This window comes from Nilaparvata lugens, chromosome X (assembly GCF_014356525.2).
Source record: "Nilaparvata lugens isolate BPH chromosome X, ASM1435652v1, whole genome shotgun sequence".
Taxonomy (NCBI): domain Eukaryota; kingdom Metazoa; phylum Arthropoda; class Insecta; order Hemiptera; family Delphacidae; genus Nilaparvata; species Nilaparvata lugens.
In genome coordinates, this window is record NC_052518.1 from 5,212,198 (window position 1) to 5,235,058 (window position 22,861).

Genomic DNA, 22,861 nt, shown 5'->3' on the forward strand with positions numbered 1-22,861 from the left:
CATAAAGAAGCGTTCACATTATTCAAGTTTTCTTGACGTTTGTGTAAAATGAATGTACTTTACAAACCTGAAGTCAAGTTTACTAGAAAATAAACTTAAATTTACTAATGTAGACCCTTCTTCAAATTTTGTTGACTCAAGTTTTCTTGACGTTTGTGTAAAATGAATGTACTTTACAAACCTGAAGTCTAGTTTACAAGTAGGCCTACAGAAACTTAAATTTACTAATGTAGACCCTTCTCAAATTTCTGTTGATTCAAGTAGATGTTGAACATGTTTGGCTTTTGGATTCAACTTGAATCTTGAAGGTACAATCCAACCTACTAATGGGAAAATGAGATAGGAAAAGTTGTCAGTCAATGTAGAATTTATAGAAACAACAAATAGGAAAGTAAGAAGAGAACTTCTTAGATACTGATTAGTTTTTTTACTTCATAATAATGTAATCATATTTAATATTTTTTGTCATAGTCATTCGATTTCAGCTGTTTTACATCCATGAAATCAAGCCGGTAAACAGCTGATTGTAGAACAAATAAACATATGATTCTCATTACAGTATACTATACTGTAATAAAATTATATGTTTTCTTTACAGTCGAGTATGTTTCCTAGTTCCGAATTAGGAATGGCAAAACTGGTACGAAAACCGCCTTTTAGCGCTCCAGGTGGAAATTTTGTCAACTACAATCAAGAAATTCCTGATTCGAAACTTGTAAACTAGGTTATGTTTATAGAATGCATGTAGTAATGTCAATACAAGCAGGTAATGTTTTCTGTTTCTCAATTATTCTTTTCTATATTACTATGACAAAAAATAGTGTAAGTTACTTGGACGTGAATGTCTTTTGCAGTGCTCGAATGAAATTCTAGTCTCGGCTAACGCCTCGACTAGAAACATCATTCTCGCCTGCAAAAGGCCTCTTCCCATCCTTGTGACTTAAGATACTATACTACAATACCAGGTGTATAATTAATTTCAGTTCCATGAAAGATCTTATTCAAGAAAACAAAATAGTTGATTTCCAACAAAAATTTGTGTAACCAAGTATATACTTTTGAGGTTATGAAAACTTGAATTCAAGGAAATTTGACCAATGTAAACGCAGCTTAATGTAGAGTTAGTGTTGATTTTTTGTTGGTAATTGTTGTTTGTATGTAAATTAATATTGGAGTGTTAGTGTTGATTTTTTGCTGGTAATAGATGTTTTATCAGTATGTAAATTAATATTGGAGTTGAGTTCCATAAACAATTATGTTCCCAACTCAATCTTTAATATCAAACTCTCAAAAGGTTTCAGAAACTTTGAGGAAGCGTCAATACAGAGTCGGACTCAATCTTTTCAATAAGAAGCCGGAAAGGGGCATAAGTTACCTGGTAAGACGGGGTTTCCTGGAGAATTCGCCACAAGGTGTTGCCAGATTCCTCATTTCAAGAAAAGGTCTCAGCAAACAAATGATCGGAGAATACCTAGGCAACCTGCAGAATCCTTTCAACAATGCTACTTTAGAGTAAGTCTCATTACTTTTAACACCAAATTTTTCCCAGAGTAGGGATGTTAAGCCGGTTCTGGAACCACCGGCGATGAGCAGCCTAATTTAACCTAACCTAACCTAACCTAACCCAACCTAACCTAACCTAACCCAACCTAACCTCTTCCTCCTCCTCCTCCTCTTGTATTATCAACACTATTATCAACAAGGAGGAGGAGTAGGAGGTTAGGTTGGGTTAGGTTAGGTTAGGTTAGGTTAAATTAGGCTGCTCATCGCCGGTGGTTCCAGAACCGGCTTAACATCCCTACTCCCCAGTGGTTACATGCTAGTAATAAGAGTCATATTATTTTTTTGTGTAGTTGAGAAGTTGATATTGTGGTAATTATTCATATTGAATGAAAAAGACTAAGAAATTGTCAAAAACCACAGATTTATTGATACTTAGAAAGACCGGTTTCGGTTATTACACCATTGTCAATCTCTGATAAACTAAGAGTCATATTACTAATTATAATCATAGAGAAAAGATAGCTCAATAAGATATCCCCTGAGGTGGTTAATGTTCCAAATTTCAATGCTAACTCAAGCCGATTACTGTCGACTACTGTCTTTTATTACTGTTTTGTTGGGGTGAAAGTGTAAGAACGGTACAGTATGAGAGACTACCAGTGTCACATATCTTTTCGAAGAAGTACCACTGGGACTATCGGCTTGAGTTGACAGTGCAATTTCGATGCTATCTTTTCTCATAATTATTACAAGCTATGCATACATAACTGCTATCAATTGTGAATTGTTTTTCACATATTAACTGATTCTAATTCTTAAGCTAATCATTTAAAATGGAATTTTATTATATGAACAGTAGAAAGTATTTTTAACATAACTGCTATCAATTGTGAATTGTTTTTCACATATTAACTGATTCTAATTCTTAAGCTAATCATTTAAAATGGAATCTTATTATATGAACAGTAGAAAGTATTTTTAACATAACTGCTATCAATTGTAAATTGTGTTTTCTTTTTTTTAGTTGTTTCGCTCAAGAATTGGATCTGTCGGGAATGCAAGTTGATGTTGCACTGAGAAAATTCCAGACGTTTTTCCGAATGCCAGGCGAGGCACAAAAAATTGAACGACTAATGGAAGTATTTAGTCACAGATATTGTCATTGTAACAGAGATGTGGTTGCTAGGCTACGTAATTTAGACACCGTGTTTGTCTTGGCATTTGCAATCATAATGTTAAACACAGATCTCCACACTCCAAACTTGAAACCAGAAAGACGAATGAAGCTTGAAGATTTCATCAAAAATCTTCGAGGTAAGAAATTTAAAATTATTGAGAAAATCGTTTTCTATAGTGAGGTCCACGTTATAATGACAGTATTTGATCAACTTTGGTTTTGCTATCCTTGTCTATCATTTGACATAACCGGTGGTACTATCCTTTTCTAGGTTCACAACGATGCCAATTATGTTTTTGACAGTGTAGAAATATTATTAATTAATGCAGAGAATCGGCATCGCTATTCTTCTATCTTTATCTACTGCCATTATAACGTGGACCTCACTATAGTATAATATGCTTGTACACCTGAAGCTTTCCATTCTGAAACAATCATGTTTCATGTTCAGGTGAAATTTTCCTGGCATTTCTATCATGGTTTAATTAGTCGAGAAGTTTCTCAACTTTTAAACTTCTAAATTTATGTTGTAACTGATAAACTTCTCATGCATTATTGTAATTTAGATACAGTAGTCCATGATTATGCATATTATATTGAATCTTTATCAATTCCTTACTACGGCATTTCTATCATTTTTTGTGTAGTTGAGAAGTTGATATTGTGGTAATTATTCATATTGAATGAAAAAGACTAAGAAATTGAACTGAAGTTTGAATTTTTGGGACAGAACATTTCAAATTCGGTAAGAGATAAATCCATGAGATTTAGAGGATGGATTCTACATGGTATTGTTGATCTAGTAAAACAAAAATTTTCTGAAAATATCAATTTTTGAAAAAGTTATTCAATTTACCAAAAATAACTCAACTAAAAGTTATTTTTGGTTATTTTTAGTAAATTGAATATCTTAAAAACTGATATTTTCAGAAAATTTTTGTTTTACTAGATCAACAATACCATGAAGAATCTATCCTCTAAATCTCATGGATTTATTTCTTACCAAATTCGAAATGTCCTGTCCCAAAAATTTAAACTTTTGGGCGCTCATATCTCACAAAGTAATGATCAGAAAAAATGTTTTCCTGAGAAAACTTTTTCATTTCGATACCTTGATGATATACAAATCGAAAAACTTTGAAAAATATGACGAGTAGAAAGTTTATTTTTAGCCTTTGCACAGCCTTAACATAGCAGATGACAGTGATGAGATGAAAGAAGTACAAAAACGGCTCAATGCAGGAAACAAAACATTCCTCTCTATGCTGCAGATATTCAAGTCAAGAAGCGTCCATAGGAGCATAAAGATCAGAATATATGAAACTATAATACTCACAGTGGTCACTTATGGAAGTGAAGTGTGGATATTATCATCCAAGGCTGCAGCAAATCTAGACCGCTGAGAAACGAAAATGCTGGGTAGAATATACGGACCTGTGTGTGATGAGGGTGTCTGGCGAATAAGAAACAACAATGAATTATCTGCACTCTATAAAGAGCCGTCCCTGTCTGTATATGTCAGACTGATGGGCAGGGCATGTGGAGCGGATGCCAGACACTCAGTCTCCCAGGAAAATATATATGGGACAACCAGGAGGCAGAAGACCGGTGGGAAAGTCAAGACCGAGATGGATGGATGGCATCTCAAAGGATGCAGCACAACTTCTTCGCATCAGGAATTGGAGAAGGAAGGCAAGAGATCGTGATGGATGGAGGCGCAGTATTGAGGAGGCCAGGGCTCGATTTGGGCTGTAGCGCCATCGAAGAAGAATAAATTTGGATTATTGATCAAAGCGAAGCTGAGTTCTTAGTTTCGACTCGATCGGCTTTTGTCTGTTTGTTGGTACCGCAGTTTGATCGCGGTCGCAATCATTGTCCGATTTGGATGAAATTTGGTATGCAAGCTCTTTGAAACAAGGCGCAGAAACGTATGTGTAACAATTTTTGATAAGACCTCCGTTTTTTTTGTAATTTAAAAAACCGCAGACCAACTCCATCCTGGAAGTACTTTTTGTTATCTGGCTTCTTTGAAGATACAGCAATTCATGTTCCTACTTTTTCGCCTTCAGTAACAACAACTCACGGTAGTGTAGAGAGCTGGAGCGTTGGATCTCGCACTGTGTGACCCAGGTTCGAATCTCGTTTCGACCGGTTTTTTTTGCAAACGATACTTTGTTTTATCTTATTCTAATAATATAAATAATTATAACATGAATTATTATGATTATTATTATCAAATTAATTGGATAAATTATTAAAAAAAACTCTTTATTGTATTGGAGTCCAAGACTGCAGTTGTAGAAAAAAATGTATTTGTGATTCCAGCGATAAAGTCGAGTTTTATGCTCTCAATACATAAATAACTATTATTGTCTATGTTACAGAAAAGTCAACTATTTTAGTTGTGGACTATTGTTATCATCATAAAAATTAATCAACTAATAAATCAACAACTATTTAGTTGTAGACAATATTTAACATCATAAACATTTCTTCAATCTCCAACTTCTTTTATTCATAACTATCAGTTATTATTTTAGTTATTTTTTAACAGAATTTTCAGTTTATCAGGTACAATAAATTATTGTATTGTATGCATTTTTGTGTCGCTCTACAGTGTCAATTTTTTTGTTTTCCTTTTGTTATGAGATCGGAAACTGATTTGTGAGCATTAACATTCTGCATAACAAGCTATAACATTGAATCAGAACCTCCTAAATATTTAGTATTCAGTAGAGGTCCTGATTGAATCCACTTTTCAGGAAAAACATCATTAGCAACCTCCTGTCATTGTCACCAGCAAACCCATCTTATTTAGAATCATTTTCCGTCTCACCATCGTCTGTGAGACGATTCATCGTCTAAATTGCCTATACTGCAAATTCCATTTTCCCGTCAGTTGACCGATTTCTTATTAGAAAAAGTTGTAATGTATGTTAATATTGTAAATATGGAGACGATATAAAGGTACCTCCTTGATAAGTCCGGTGTCCCTGCAAACAGTGTCTCTAGCACTTTCAATGGAGAAAATAATAGATGACATGGCTAAATCTTCACAATATACTGTACTGGCCCTTCTCATTAGATTGAAAGTTGTATTCATGAGCGAGGTCTACTGTTTGCAGAACTACTAGTTATTCTAATCTCAAAACAATTGTAGGTTATCCGTTATCTGATGTTGTTTTTGTTTGTAGGTGTGGATGATTGCTGTGATGTGGACCGCGATATGCTGATTGGAATTTATGAAAGAGTGAAAGCGAATGAATTCAAACCAGGATCAGATCATGTCACTCAAGTTTTGAAAGTTCAATCCACTATTGTTGGCAAGAAACCGGTAACACATTTCTCACTTTACTGTATTTTTTTATTCATAGACAATAGATACAATTCAGGTATTTGCCCAAAACTGCTTTCAACCTTAATTTAAAATAAACACTCCAGAGGCTATGTAGTGTTCATAATTTGATACAATTTCAAGTCCAAAAAATGTATCAACTAGAATTTTGAACTTATCTGAATTTTTAGTTCCAAACACAAAACCAAACAAGAAACTTCTATCACAATTTTAAAAAATATTATAAATTTTACTTGAAACCAAGATAAAAATAATGTTTGCCCTACTTTAAAGGTGCGTACAGATATACGCGCCGCGAACATGAGCAATTCACTTCTAATCAGCTGATTATATCTGTATTTTTACAGAAACGGTAAGATACAGATATAGAATAGAATAAGTTTTATTGTAACCGCTTCTGAGGTCTTCAGAAGCATTACCTCCGTCACAATATACAGCAAATGTTACACATACAATACAATAATTGGAAACATACTATTCTAAAAGAACTACAATATCATGATATATTAATATCATGTCCAAACAAAGAAATATATTCAAATATAAGATATTCTGGTCTTGAAATACAATGCAGTCACACAAATAAAAACAAACAAACAAAAATGAAAAGTAGCAGTAGTTGATACAGTATTTACTTAATGTAGGTACCTCAACATAATATTAATAATTATACAAAGTCCTAGCCAGTTCATAGAACTCCTGGAAAGAGTAAATGGGGGTACTGATTAGGAATATTTTCAGCCTCCGCTTGAAAACTAGATTTTGCAAACCTCTAAATTGTTCAGAGAGCGAATTAAAAAGCTTCACACCAATGAATAGGAATGTTTTTTGCGTGCTAGCATACTCGTAGCGGTTGGTGATTAAGTTGTTCCTGCCTCTAGTTTGATGTTCATGGGATATTCCCTGCTCAATAAAATTATTCAAGTTTTCCTTCACATAGGTCATACATTGAAGAACAAAAATATAAAAAGCTTGGCATCAGCTCATTAAAAATGAATTGCTCATGTTCGCGGCGCGTAAATCTGTACGCACCTTAACAGATTGAACAGGAGAAATCGCACAGCTGATATGTCAGCTGTTCTATTGAAATAATTGGAATGTTTTCTATTGAAAACATTTCTTTCAAAGCATTGAAAGTTCTATTAAAAGAGGAATAGTTAAAGTTGCATTTAGTTATTGATTGAATTTTATTGAACAATAATATTCCCTCCATCTGTAGAGCTGATCTTTGTCTATTTATACATTTCATATTTACAAATCTATGCAATAGATTATGGTTGTGTGTAGAGAGGACCTAGAGTCCTAACTCCGTCATTCAATTCAATAATGAATCTTGTAACTGAATAGAATAATCGATGCTTCTAAAACTTGTATGGTGTTTTGAACTATAATAAAATTTTATTCAATTTACAGGTCCTGTAATACAGGCCAGACCTTTATAAAACAAATTACAGTAACAGTATAACACAGTATGTTCCTGTAATACAGATCACTTTAAATTGCTAAAATTTTATGGAACACACAATTTTAATTTCAACTAATAATACAGGGAAGCTACCTCCTATACAGACCCTGTAAGTTTTATGAAATAGGCCCCTGATTGCAAATTATGTTGAATTTATTTCAGCAAAATTTACACAATTTACAATAATATTTCAACAGAGCAAATACACAACTTGAGATATGTAATACAAATAATACTATTAATACCTTATCCTATTCCCTATCATATATATCTATATTATATTTATGATAATAATATTCCTAGTTTAATCCAGTTCAACAATGTTTTAGCATATTTTATTGTGGTTTAATTTATCTTATTGCAACTATCCCAAGTGAATAAAGAGAATATAAGTGGTCAAAGAGAATATCCAAACATTAGAAGTAACCAATATACTATTGATAAATAGATTGAAGTAGCCGTTCACATTGATCTTCATTCAGCGTTTTTATCCAATTTGTAATTATTGATTTATATTTTGAGAAACTACATGCGCCCGGCTGACTTATTTCTTGAGGAATATTATTCATAATAGTGTGGCATAGGTACGATATATTCCTATCACAGGCTGAACGGGTGTTTCGTTGAAGACCCGAGTGATGAAAGCGGGAATGTCTTGTCATGTAATGATGATTGGACTCTGAATTGAAATATATTTTATTATTGAACATGTACATCAGTACTGATTTAATGAATAGCTGCCTGATTCTGAAAACGTTGAAGACCTGAAACAATCGTACGGATGGAAATCTTCTGCATAGACCAAGGCCAACTTTTATTATAGTTTTCTGAGTCACTGATATTTGATCTAACAACGCTTTGGGTGCACTTCCCCAAAGGACAATACCGTAGGAAATAATGGACTGAATGTACGCATAATACAATTACAGAGTAATACACTGTTCTCAAATGATTTATATTGAGGATTCCCCTAAGCTGGTTGAACACATAAATCGTTTTTCTCAGCCTACTATTAAGGTATCTAACAACTATCATTGCAAATTATGTTGAATTTTTAGTTGAATATTTTTGTTAAGATAGATAATATTTATTTTGGTTGTTTGTTTGGGCAGAACTTGGCACTCCCTCATCGGCGGTTGGTATGTTATTGTCGGCTTTATGAAGTGGCTGACATTTATAAGAAAGAACGTTCCGTACATCAAAGAGAAGTATTTCTATTCAACGATCTGCTGGTTATAACAAAAATATTGAGCAAAAAGAAGAATTCAGTTACCTATACGTTCCGGCAAAGTTTCTCCCTGTCGGGTTTGGTTGTTTCCTTATTCGAAGTTGCATGTGAGTATTCTCATTTTAATTCACTTGTTTTATCTATTTATACACATTCATAGATATAGAGTGGCGCACCGCACCATATGATCCAACATTTAGTTTATTGTAAAAACAATACAGAAAAATGAGTTTTCGCCCCACTTGGATGTAATGAGCTGGTTTTCGTGCGTCATATGGAGGCCGAAAATGATTGTTTTCTGACCAGGCCGGTAAAAGTTTTACGGCCCTAGGGCTGTAAAATAACCTTGAAGTCAGCTGATTGTGATTTTATGTGAACGTGTTTACAAAATGGTTTATGAAACGGAATCAGTTTATGCTTCTAGAATTGAATAAAATAGTCTGCAATAAGATACTTTCATTTTATTTGGATGAATGAAATACAAATAAGATATTATAAACTATTCAGATTCAATTTTCAGAGTAGGATAGGACTTCTAACCTCAACTTCCACAGTCGACGATAACAAGCATTGTTGACATCCAGATTGTCCAAATTTCAAGTGCACTAAAACAGCTGATCAAAAAACTTTTCATTTTGTTTTCATTATTCAAGAAACAAAACATTCATAATAATATCATCTTATTGTCATTTGAAAGAATAAAAAAGTATAAACTCAACCTCCCACATAATTGAACATAATCTTTTAGGTTATTTAAACAAATCAGAATAAAAAAAAATACTTGGACAATTTCCTGATATTCAGATTACCTCAGGTTTGCTAGAGCTATGACCTTCCACTTTTGCTTTCGGAAGTGGTTAATAAACAATTATTCTCATATATATTGTTTATTTTTCTGTGTGGCGAAAAATAGCGTTCGCACCACGGGCAAAAATGTTTTTCCAGCTCTCAATCTTTTCTAGTCCTCGGCCTACGGCCTCGGACTTGAAAACGGATTTCGAGCCGGAAATGTCTCATTTTCTGCCCTAGGTGCGAAATATACTATTGCTGTTAGGTGTATGACCAGTGTGTGTGGGCTGAATGCTCTGAAAGCAATTTACTACACATTGGTTCATTCCAATATAGCTTACGGCCTGTGTATGTATGGATACACATCGAAAACAAACTTGGACAAAATATTAGTTCAGCAGAAAAGAGCACTGAGAATAATTATCATGAACATTAAAAGGAGGGACTCAGTGAAACAATTTTTTTTCAGCTAGGCATATTGACAGTCTATGGGCAATATGTTTTTGATGTCATAATGTACTTTAAAAAATTCACTGATTTAGAAAAGAGAAGTAGTATTTCACATAGATATAATACTAGATCTGGAAGAATCGTACAGAGACATAATTTAGAATTTTTCAAAATGAAGACAACTTTCATGGGAGATGAATATTTTAACATGCTGCCCCGAAATTTAAAGTCCATAGAGGAGTTGACAATTTTTAGAGCTAAGCTGAAGAAATATCTGATAGGATTGTCCTTATATTCATTTGAAGAATTTTTACAGATTTGATTGTAATGAATTTCTTATTGTGTGTTTTGTTATTTTATTATATATGACATTATTCAATCAATGTATCTGTACATTTGTTGAATAAAAATATTTGCATTGAATTGAAAAGATATAACTTGTGTACTGTATACGTGGAGATTAGTTTGTGACCATTACTTATGTTGAATGTGGCCACCTTGTTGTCTGATAACTGCTTCAACACAAACGCCTCTGTTATTGACAGTGACTCGGCGACACATATCCAAACCTCTGTTATTGACAGTGACTCGGCGACACATATCCACGCCTATGTTATTGACAGTGACTCGGCGACACATATCCACGCCTCTGTTATTGACAGTGACTCGGCGACACATATCCACGCCTCTGTTATTGACAGTGACTCGGCGACACATATCCACGCCTATGTTATTGACAGTGACTCGGCGACACATATCCACGCCTATGTTATTGACAGTGACTCGGCGACACATATCCACGCCTATGTTATTGACAGTGACTCGGCGACACATATCCACGCCTCTGTTATTGACAGTGACTCGGCGACACATATCCACGCCTCTGTTATTGACAGTGACTCGGCGACACATCCACGCCTATGTTATTGACAGTGACTCGGCGACACATATCCACGCCTCTGTTATTGACAGTGACTCGGCGACACATATCCACGCCTCTGTTATTGACAGTGACTCGGCGACACATATCCACGCCTCTGTTATTGACAGTGACTCGGCGACACATCCACGCCTATGTTATTGACAGTGACTCGGCGACACATATCCACGCCTATGTTATTGACAGTGACTCGGCGACACATATCCACGCCTATGTTATTGACAGTGACTCGGCGACACATATCCACGCCTATGTTATTGACAGTGAGTCGGCGACACATATCCACGCCTATGTTATTGACAGTGACTCGGCGACACATATCCACGCCTATGTTATTGACAGTGACTCGGCGACACATATCCACGCCTATGTTATTGACAGTGACTCGGCGACACATATCCACGCCTATGTTATTGACAGTGACTCGCGACACATATCCACGCCTATGTATTGACAGTGACTCGGCGACACATATCCACGCCTATGTTATTGACTGTGACTCGGCGACACATATCCACGCCTATGTTATTGACAGTGACTCGGCGACACATATCCACGCCTATGTTATTGACAGTGACTCGGCGACACATATCCACGCCTATGTTATTGACAGTGACTCGGCGACACATATTCACGCCTATGTTATTGACAGTGACTCGGCGACACATATCCACGCCTATGTTATTGACAGTGACTCGGCGACACATATCCACGGTTATCTCGTTACATGCATCAGTGATTAGCACTCGCAGACCCATCAGTGTTTTAGGATGTTTAGCAAAGATCTTCTCCTTTAGAAATCCCCAAAGAAAATAGTTGCATGGATTTAAATCAGGACTGCTTTGGGGTCAGTTATGCCCACACGCAAAACGATTCGGAAATCGGTTTGAAATTACATTTTGGTTGAAATTTTCATAAAGTCTAAATCAACATTAGCCGTGTGTGGTCTGGCTCCATCCTGCATGAACCACTGATTCTCTAATCAAAACCCTTTTGCGATAAGCTGAGGAACAAAATTGTTATGCAGCACGTTTAGATAACGTTCACCAGTCTGTTCGAAAAAGAATGGCCCTACTGTTCAACAGGGGGGCGCGACAGTCGAGACCGATGACATTCGAGGCCTACGACCGTAGAGGACTGTTTTACAGTCCTCTACGGTCGTAGGCCTCGACTGTCGGGAGTGTACGAAAATTAGAGTGGCCTCAACTGTCGCCTAACGCAGGCGACATTTGAGGCCTCTTTTTCAGGAGTCCTCTACCGTCGCTGGCCTCGAATGTCGCTGGTCTCGACTGTCGGGCCTGTACAAAAATTAGAGACTCGCTTGCAGCAGGCGACAGTTGAGGACACATCCTATGAATGTGTGAAATTGATAAAAGTTATTGATTTGTAACAGGATATTGATTTGTAGAATAATATCCTACATCTATCATGAACTGAGAATTTGACATCCAAGTATCAAAAAGGTATTTACGAGTTTGAAAATTTTGTTTTTTATGATGAAGCAACTAAGGTTTATTTACAGTTGTAAAGTTACAATACTTATTCATAATATGGAAGGAATAATGGGATATTATTCAATTGCTGGTAAATCCATACAAATTAAATGATAATATTCTTTTGGTGCTGTCTACCATTCTGGAGAGCCTAGCGCAGGCGACATTTGAGGCCACTTTTTCAGGAGTCCTCTGCCGTCGCAGGTCTCGACTGTCGGGGCTGTACAAAAATTAGAGTGGCCTCAACTGTCGCCTAACGCAGGCGACATTTGAGGCCACTTTTTCAGGAGTCCTCTACCGTCGCTGGCCTCAAATGTCGCCGGTCTCGACCATCGCTGGTCTTGACTGTCGCAGGACTCTTCTGTCGTTTGCCTCGTTTGTCATCGACCCTTCAACAGACAGTCGGCCATGTTAGAACGGCTGTTTGAAGGAACGAATCATTTGGTCACTCAAAACAACTTTCTATGTAGCGCTGTCACGTCTGCTAACCTAAAACATCAAAATAATTACCAACATGAAAAATTATTGATGAACTAAATGATGGATCATATCGTGCGCCACTCAGTACAATATGATTCTTAACTCATTATGAATGATTAGGAAAGGGGCAACAGGCTTATCTCTTTCATGTCGTTTAGTCAGTTCAATGCCTGTACATTTATGGAGATGCTTGCGATCAGCGTTGCCGAATCTCTTCCTTACCACTGCCTTCTATAGAGGATAGCTGATACCACTATATCTTATGTAAGATTTAGTTTTCATTCTTGTTCAAAATAGTCAATATTGTATTTATTCTTCAAGAGTAAAATAGAATAATACTTGTACATTTTCATTATTCAGATTGAATATTTTGTTAATTGTTTATATTTCTACATTGTTAAAAAACTACCCGGCATCATTGGAGGTAGAGAAGGATTGCACTATCTGCTTTGTCGAATGATAGACAAAGATCGCAACACCCAAGTTAATCAAATACTGCCATCATAACGTGGACCTCACTAAAAAATTTTAATATATCGACCCAAGACAGTGCTCTGTCATGAAAATGTTTATAATTATTGTTATCAAATTATTCTCTATTGTTTTTATAATAATATTTTTCTACAACTGCGTGTAAAGAAAGAATTTACATACTCAATTCTCCTCGTAAAACAGATTATTTCTGAGGTGAATCTACTTTTTCGCTCGCTAACCATCTGCGTCTGCGCAGTAGATTTTCTTTACGCTCGCAAATCATTCGCGCATGCGCAGAAGAGTTTCTTTACGCTCGCTAATCAGCTGATGATAAGCAGCTCGCCAAAAGACAAACCACTCTCGGTCAGATCTTAACCTAAAAAGTCGGTAGTTGTACCGATTCTACAGCCATGATGTATATCAGTGTAGACGATTTATTATAAAATCCGCCAGATATAAGTGATTTAACAGGTTTGTGCAGTTGTAGAAAAATTTTGTATGTAATTCGCGCGTAATGCTTCTTTATCGCTCTTGCAAAATTATTACGCTCCGCTTCGCGTCGCGTGATAACTGTTTTGCGCGGGCGATAAAGTCTCGCTTTACGCTGTTGATACATAAATAGCTATTTCCTGCAGTTACGTTGAAAAGTGGCCATTGCTGCACTGATTACAGAACGCAAAGAATCACTTTTCCGCTCTAGTGCGGGAAAAATTTTTCTGCACTCCAGATTTGCAACATGGCAACGCAAAATACTTAGTAGGTTATATGGAGCAACAGTGCAGCAAAATCGAAATGAAGTTGGTAACAGTGACTGGGCTGCTATAGTGAGCAGAGGTGCAACGAAGCACAACGAGCACCTTATTAAGTATATATTATAACCAACGACAACATTTCTATTCAATTTGACAATAAATTAAGGTTTTTATCAATAATAAAATTACACAGAAAAACATTTGATGCATTTCAGGCAATTTTACCCATAATTACCCACTTTTCATATACAATGGTAACTGTAGGAAAAACTTAATGTGAAATACGTGCGCAAAGTTCCTCTGCTGCACTCAAGAAACCATTCCGCCCTCGCCTACGGCTCGGGCGTAAACGTTTCTTTCGGTGCAGCAAACTGTCACTTTGCGCACTAGTTGCACAAATAACTATTTCATCAAATTGTTGTCTATTGTTTTCTTTGCTGATACAGATTATCCATTCGGAATCCGCTTATCGCAGCGTGTGGATTCACGCAACCTGATCACGTTCAATGCTCGGAATGACCATGATCGTTGCAAATTTGCTGAGGATATTCGAGAGTCCATCAGTGAAATGGACGAAATGGAAAATCTGCGCATTGAGGCTGAATTGGAACGGCAGAAGAGCAGTAGAGGTGGAAGGTGGGGCTATTAGAGTTCTATTATATTTATTTTATTCACGTATTATACAATTTTAACAACACAATTACAATTATAAAATGAATATTAGAACCCACAAAGACTATTACGTCCGTGTGTGAGAGCAGCTCTTAAGATTAGCTGTGTTACAATAAAAAATATTGGGCTATAAGTATAAGATACATACGGTAAATGAAATAAAAATTGATTATATTTAATATATTTTTAGGATTAATTATATTAAAAAAATCAATTGAAATTTGAAAAGGAAGAAAAGATAGATCCATTGGAAGAAAATTAGACAATCGGCTTGTAATAATACCTATTTTTATAATTTATTAATAATTATTATTTTCATCACACCAGAACAGCCGGAATCGCTTTTTGCAAAATGTATTTGGTAAGAAATACAAATTATAATTTGAATTTCAAACATAAGGTGATTTGATTAAATTCTCTGCACTTCTACGGCTACTTCTCTCTACGGCTAATTCTCTTCGGCTACTTCTGTTTAATAATTTCATTTTTTTTCATTTCTTTTTTTCTATTATTTTTCCTCTTCTTTCATTGTAATTTTTCAATATTCTTCTTTTCTGTACTCTTACTATGTATAATAAACTATTGTTATTGTGTTGTTATGGAAGCAATTTTTGGGAAAAATCCTGTATGCTTCCATGTTTTTCATAAATAAATACTAGTAGTTCTGTGAACAGTAGACCTTACGCAGTTTTCTAATCCACTAGTATCTGATGTCACCTGTTTGAAATGTTAACAAACTCAGTTCACGATTGAATTTGTATTACATATAATATAATTCATCCAGTTCCGTGATAATCTTTCCATCTGTTGAAAATTAATTTTTTACAATCAAAAATATTATAATAATAATTTGATTGTATGGTATGCGATGTTGTGGTTTTTCTCCATAATTGAAAGAATAAGATGTTGATATTGTCAATACCACTGCATATTTATTCGAAAATTAATTCATATTACAGAACCAGGTTTCATGGTAATACCATAGAGAAACAATAGCATAAGTAGATATCCCATGGTATAGGGCTTTTATGTCGCAACTTTTACTGTTATCTCAAGCCGATTATTGTCGATTACTGTGAATTTTTTATGTTTTGGCGGGGTGAGAGTGTATGAACGGCACAATATGAGAGACTACTATGCCTCAAATTAGACTCTCCAAGACAAGAGATAGCCATATTTTTCAACAAGCCAAAATTTATAACAATCTTTCTTTAGAAATTAGAGAGCTTAGGTTTCTATTATCATATGCTTGATTTTATATCATAATTTCTCTTTTATTTCACAAGTGTTATATTATTGTTATTATTTTTTGACGTGCTCATACAATGTAAAGTTGTTCTGGCAATAAAGATTCTTAAATGTGGCTGTGTGAATTTATGTTTTTTTGTGTATGTTCTATATGAATAATTAAATTATGTTCAATTGATTTTTGTCCATGCAATCAATGTTTGTTTATGATAATAATAAAGATTTGATTTGGTCACACTCCACACATATTTTTGTCAGCTGATCCTCTGTTTCCTAAATAAGGATTTGGTCATCTGCAAAATTATTGTTTAAAATATTATTTTCAGTATTTTTCTTGTTTTTTTTTTGCAATAACACTTTTATGATAAAAATGTGTTTGTAGATCGAGTGGCGGTGGATCAGAGAACAGGGACAGTGGGGTGGCAGATGTAGGGGAGGTGGTTTGCGAGGCCACGCCCACTGCCACCCCCCCTGCGCCGCCGCAACTCAAGCGGTCTGCACTCAGCAACTCTCTGCTCGATATTCACGACCAATGTGAGTGTATTAATATGCCAACCTATACCAACCATTATCAGGTGTAATTCTATTAATAGGTAGCTTAAAACCGAAATACAGTATCTCAATACAGTAGAGCACCGATTATTCCGACAGATGATATAACGAAATTGACATCTCCTAAAAACCTAACCTATTCTATATTTCAAGCGGCTAATTGGTCCGCCGCAGAACAATAATTCGATAAGTAAAATATTGAATCCCTGAAAACCTAAATTGAAATTGAAATCCTCTAAAAACTAACCTATTCCATATTTCAAGCGGCTAATTGGTCTGCCACAGTACAATATTCTAATAAATGGAAGATTTGAGTTACTGTACCTTATTGAATTACACAACATGGCGTCTATTTCAACTAGAACGTGAATAAAATAGAAGTGTATACAAGTCATATCACAAACAAAACTTACTATTAAATACTGTAGGCCAGAATACAAAGCTGTAATTACGCCTACACTCAAGAGCTGGGGTAAATTCATGTTAAAATCCGGATTATCAGTTATCCGGACACTGGCAATTGATAACGATTATCGATTATCATGCATCAATCAGTCGGAATAATCGATACTCTACTGTAAATATTCAGCTTGCGTAAGTCATCTTGTAATAATGAGGCACTATGTCATTATTTTGTTACCTGTTACCTTAAGCATTTTGATGTATGAATATTGATAACATTAGATACCGTACCTACCGTACTTTTAGTTGGAAGTTTCTTCAGCTTATGCCTGTTCGGAAATTGCTAGTTTATCATTTATTTTTCATGTGATATGTCTACAGTTTCTTTCCTATCACAAAGCTTGAAAACTATCGTATTGTGCTCAAATTTACTTTGCCTGAATCATGTTTTCATCGCTCACCTTTCGAATTGAGCCCTGTATCTGCTAGGTTAACTAAAAACGATTTATAGTATCTCTTATACGGCTCTTTCTAAAAACTAATATTTTAAAATAATAAAAATTTGTATAATTTTTCCTCTTATAAATCTATTTAAAAAATTATTTTTTCTTGTATTGCACATTCACCATTAATGTGTAAATTTATTGTCTGTTCCTCCTTCAATGAATATTGAATGTTTCTTATCCATTTTGTATCTATGGTAGGACCTGAATACCATTGTAAAAATGCTCTCCATCTTAGTCACCATACATTAATTAAACATAATGGATTAGATTTATTAATAAATATTAAGTGTGATGTGCTTTTTTGTGTTTTCTTGGGATTTATTCTATTCAAGTTGAAGTAAGAATCAAGCCAATGAGTATTGATTTATAATACTACTAATAACTATACATTTTAAATTGTATAAACATAAATAATATTTGTGGCAAAGATAAGTAAACAGTACTCAACTAATGGCTGTGATAGTTTATGATATTCTAATCAGATTGTTTATTTATATATTTTTATCGATAGCTTATACAAGTTTGAATGACTGTTACCATATTTTATTTTCCTTTAGGAATTCAATTCACGCTAGACTATAGTTTTAAAACCCTTTTCAGCTATTTTCAAATATTGCTACAACTGTTTTTTATATTTATATTTTTCAATATTGTCAGTCATTAATATAAATAATTTTGGAAGAACTTTGTAATAATTTCTATGCATTTTGAAATTCAAATACAAACTCTTATCTAATAGTTGAATTATTCAAAATAATTGTAAATTACCGAGTAGAGAATTATGTATAACTAAATGTTTATTTTTGTCTGAATGAGGATGAAAATAATTAATATTTCTGACATGAAATGAGGAATGCTTTCTGTCACAAATTATGATAGCTAATATATATTGTTATATTTTTCAACTCACCCCTAGTTTGTATTCGTCTAGGAAGTAAGAAGCTCACTTGTTCAAATTATGACAGCTATATGTTGAGGCCTGCTGAGGCCTGGCGCCTAAATGTATCCATAAAATATTCCCACACTTTGACATGTTGGTTATTATTTATATCCAAGATCAATTAGGTGTACTAAAATTCAATAATGTATAAAGAGGTCTGCGTTTCTAAAATATTAATAATAAGCATTACCATTGTGTGAATAATTTAATAATACTGCTATTAATATTCTTATGTGTAAATCAATAATAACACAATAAAATGTTGTATAAATCTCTCTTCCCAACTCTCAATAAATTAGCAATTGAAATGATAATAATAATATTGATTGTTGATTATACTCGTAAACTTATACAGTAATGATTCAAGTAATTGTATGTAATTACCTTGTGTAATAGTTCTATGATATTATTTTGATAAGACTTCAATAAATTTGTGCATGTGTTCAGAAGACTTGCTCTAAAATGTGTAAACCAAATACTGTACCAAATATTAACAGTTTCTAGTCAGTGTTATAGATTTGGCTGGCATAGTTAACCATATTAATGTTATGCAGTAGAGTGATCAAACTGAGATTTTCTCGAAGTTTTCAGCATAATTATTCGGGTCTTCGTGAATTTTGATTATCAACATAGCTAGTCTTGATTTCTTCTCTAAATTATTTGATAATTATAATAAGTAGTGTGTAGATTTGTAACATGAATTATTAATGTAAGGAAATTCAAATCAATTTTATTATTCCACCCATAATTGTTTTTTTTTCTCGCTGAAAATAATTCATAATATAATCAATAAATTGAATAAGATAATATCACCAATAAAACTAAAATACAGGCATTATTTTTAAAATGTAGTATTTCCTCTTCAAGTATCATATCTACATTTTAAATATTACCTACTTTCTTGTATTTCGAGTAATTAATCAATAATAATGTTTTTACAGATGAAATTAAATAGAGAATGCATTTATTCAAATGCTAATTAATAAATAATTATTATTCAACGAAAATCCCCAATAAATGCTGCAAATCACCCCGAAGACTTCTGCTACTGCAGACAATGACAACAGGGTTAACAGCTAGATGGAAATTCGATGAGAACTACTATCCAAAAATTAGTTGCCAGCCCGGGAATCGGGCAATACACCAAACTGACAATCTCTGGATAGCAGCGCTCATTTTATACGAAGCCATAGCGGCCAACCAGTTACAGATGAATTTAAATAGAGAATGCATTTATTCAAATGCTAATTAATATATCATTATTATTCAACGAATAATTATATATATATTAATATATAACGAATAATAATTATATATTAATTAGTATTTGAATAAATGCATTCTCTATTTAAATTCATCTGTAACTGGTTGGCCGCTATGGCTTCATATAAAATGAGCGCTGCTATCCAGAGATTGTCAGTTTGGTGTAAGGGTAAGCATTCCTGACTAGCAATTGGGAGGTACCGGGTTCGATTCCCGGCTGGCAACTAATTTTTGGATAGTAGTTCTCATCGAATTTCCATCTAGCTGTTAACCCTGTTGTCAATGTCTGCAGTAGCAGAAGTCTTCGGGGTGATTTGCAGCATTTATTTGGGATTTTCGTTGAATAATAATTAATAATGTTTTTGTTAATTATAAACTAGTAGGTAACCCGTGCTCCGCAAGGGTCCAATTGAAAACTTGACCAACTGAAAGCTTGAAGAATTTGAAAATAACCAATTCTCGGTAAATTAAAAATCTATATGTATAATTTCAAATTAATCAGTCCAGTAGTTTAGATGTTATGAAGATGGTATTCGTGAATTTTCTGTCCCCTACGTGCTTGAGCCAATTATTTCCTTCATTATATTATTGTACCGTATTTGGTACGCTGAGTTTGGCCTAAACAATTATAGATATGAAGACCTCAACTCAGCGGTCAGAGACCAAGCTTTTAGACACAATTTTCTGTAAACATATTGAATAATTACAGCTCAGTTTCCATAATACCTAGTTGATTATTCTCCATTTACCTATAGAATAAAGGTTTTTTCCTCCACCTACTGTCTAAAGTACTTACTTTACTACCTGAAACATAATATTAAAGTGTTACTTTTTCGCTCTCGGTAGTAAAAAACAGAAAAACTCCCTAGGGAGGAAAATTGACTCCATTGAAATAACATGGGAAGCATCTCTATTTTAAAAACTTACATTGTAATAGGTAAGAAGGTCTAAGCTCAGATGAGGAAGCATATAGAGTAGTCAGTCATTGAGCCAACTAAATTCAATACCTCAACCAGATTTGATCAACATATGAAATATATGTTTGTATGCTAAAATTATTACAAACTTCATATCACTATACTAAAATAATGTATAAATATTTTTTTATATCCATGCTATTCAAAATACCAGCCAAATGAATATTACTTATTAACTAATCAAATTTGAAACGGGAACTTTATCATAGCTATAGTTATAGCGGCCATTGTTGTTACAACTTTTGCCGACAATCGCGCATAGCACTATCGGCGGAGAACTGTGATTACAAGCCAGCTGTTTCTGTTTACTTTTTAGATTATGTTGTAACACATTGCTTGGTCACGTACGTTTTTAAAAAATATTTTATTTACAGTTTTTATAAAAATGTAGGTGGAAGAAAAATGTTGTGTATATCACAAGTGAAAAATGTTTTTTCTCCCTCAGGAAAATTGTTGCCCTCGGCTTCGCCTCGGTCTTCAAACTTTTCCCTCAGGGAGAAAAAACAGTACTTTTCACTCTATATATACAAATAACTATTTATCAAGTTGTTGCCTCAGATTGATCACTCTACTTGACGCTAGATTTAAAATCAGCTTCTCTCGAGTCTTATTGTAAAAAGATTTCCTCCATGCACTACTTCCATCGCAGTCATTGTACCTTGATGCTTCCATCCTCATCATAACTGTAGTTTGCATGGTCATCCTACTCAACGATTCTATACACCTTAATAAATTGAGATTTTATTAACGATATTGTCATGATTTTATTTGTCACCACTCACCCATATCAATAACAAACTGATTCCATTCATTCCTGAAATGTAAAACTCAACTACCATACCATACAGAGGCCACGTTATAATGGCAGTATCTAATTAACAATTGTGTTGCTATCCTTGTATCATCTTACTAAAGTGTTTTTCAAAAATTCACCAAGATAAACAGAGTCTAGACTACTACAAAGTCAAAAATATCCTCTACTTTAACTCTATCAAACTAAAATAATCGATTAAGCAATAGCTCATAACCTGCATATTTTATAACCAGATACAGATGTGAAATAAAATCACACATGCTAACCTTGTCTATCATTCGACAAAGCAGTTAGTGCTGTCCTCCTCAAAGTTGCCAAATGGTTTTTCAACAATGTAGAAATATAATCAATTAAAATATTTAATCTCAATCATGAAAATTTATTGCTTAATCATTGGAAAATATGTATCTTCTAGACGAATAAAATATAATTGATTATTTTAAAGAAAAATGAACAATTAATATTATATCGGATATACACCGGTATCAGCTATCCTCTATAGAAGGCAGAGAATCGGCAACTCTGTTCTCCTATCTTTCTCCACTGCCATTATAACGTGGACCTCACTCTAGATAGCAGACTATCCAAAGTTTAGATAGCACTTCAGCTTTTTATTCATACATCCAACTCAGTTTTTTCATTCAATCTTTAATAGTACATAGAATTTTCCTGCATGATTTCTTTTCTACTTAGATATTGTCGTTTTTTAACGTTGATTTATCGTAGCTCTCTTAATGAATCTTCTATTCATTTATTGTCTGTTTTTGGGTTTCCTCAATCAATGTGTTTATTAAGATGCGTACAGACTCATGCGCCACGGACACGCGTATTTCACTTTTCATCAGCTTTTATCTGTTTGTCTCTGTACAATTACAGATATAATCAGCTGATACAAAGTGAAATACGCGTGTTCGTGGCGCATGAGTCTGTACGCACATTTAGATGTTTATAACAGCAGTAAATATAATTATACAATTCTCGCTAATACAGAGTGATCAAAAAGTCCCTCCGCAGTGAAATATATACAAAAACACTCAATCATATGGCTTGTGCTGTTATCTTGTGTAACAGAGAGTCAAGTGTGAGAGAGGGTCGACTGCGCCCTAACTTCGCTCTCTAGGAAAATAAAGGCAGTCATTCAATTCAATTTCATAATTTCTTTATTCATAAATTTGTACAGTGTATACAATGAATAGTGTCAAAAATATATATCTTTGATTAGATAATTTAAAATAAAATACAAAACAAATAAAACATCTACAGCAGTGGTCGCCAAACTGATGAGCCTGTGAGCTAGAATAGCATTTATAAATCTTCTAGTGAGCTACCAACGAATATTAGAATAAAGAAAGTATCTTTTATTGCCTAGTTGAAATGTGCA

At 34.2% G+C, this 22,861-nt stretch overlaps 1 protein-coding gene across 5 annotated transcripts in view; it reads left to right on the forward strand.

Moving 5' to 3' along the window:
- LOC111060112 (IQ motif and SEC7 domain-containing protein 1) overlaps positions 1 to 22,861 on the forward strand; it is a 56,203-nt gene that overhangs the window by 24,623 nt on the left and 8,719 nt on the right. For all 5 annotated transcript variants that reach the window (XM_039442288.1, XM_039442284.1, XM_039442285.1 and 2 more), the window contains 6 exons: positions 1,295 to 1,512; positions 2,528 to 2,817; positions 5,875 to 6,014; positions 8,613 to 8,835; positions 14,553 to 14,742; positions 16,409 to 16,560. In XM_039442288.1, the coding sequence (XP_039298222.1) occupies positions 1,295 to 1,512; positions 2,528 to 2,817; positions 5,875 to 6,014; positions 8,613 to 8,835; positions 14,553 to 14,742; positions 16,409 to 16,560 (1,213 nt within the window). The remainder of the gene's footprint in view (positions 1 to 1,294; positions 1,513 to 2,527; positions 2,818 to 5,874; positions 6,015 to 8,612; positions 8,836 to 14,552; positions 14,743 to 16,408; positions 16,561 to 22,861) is intronic.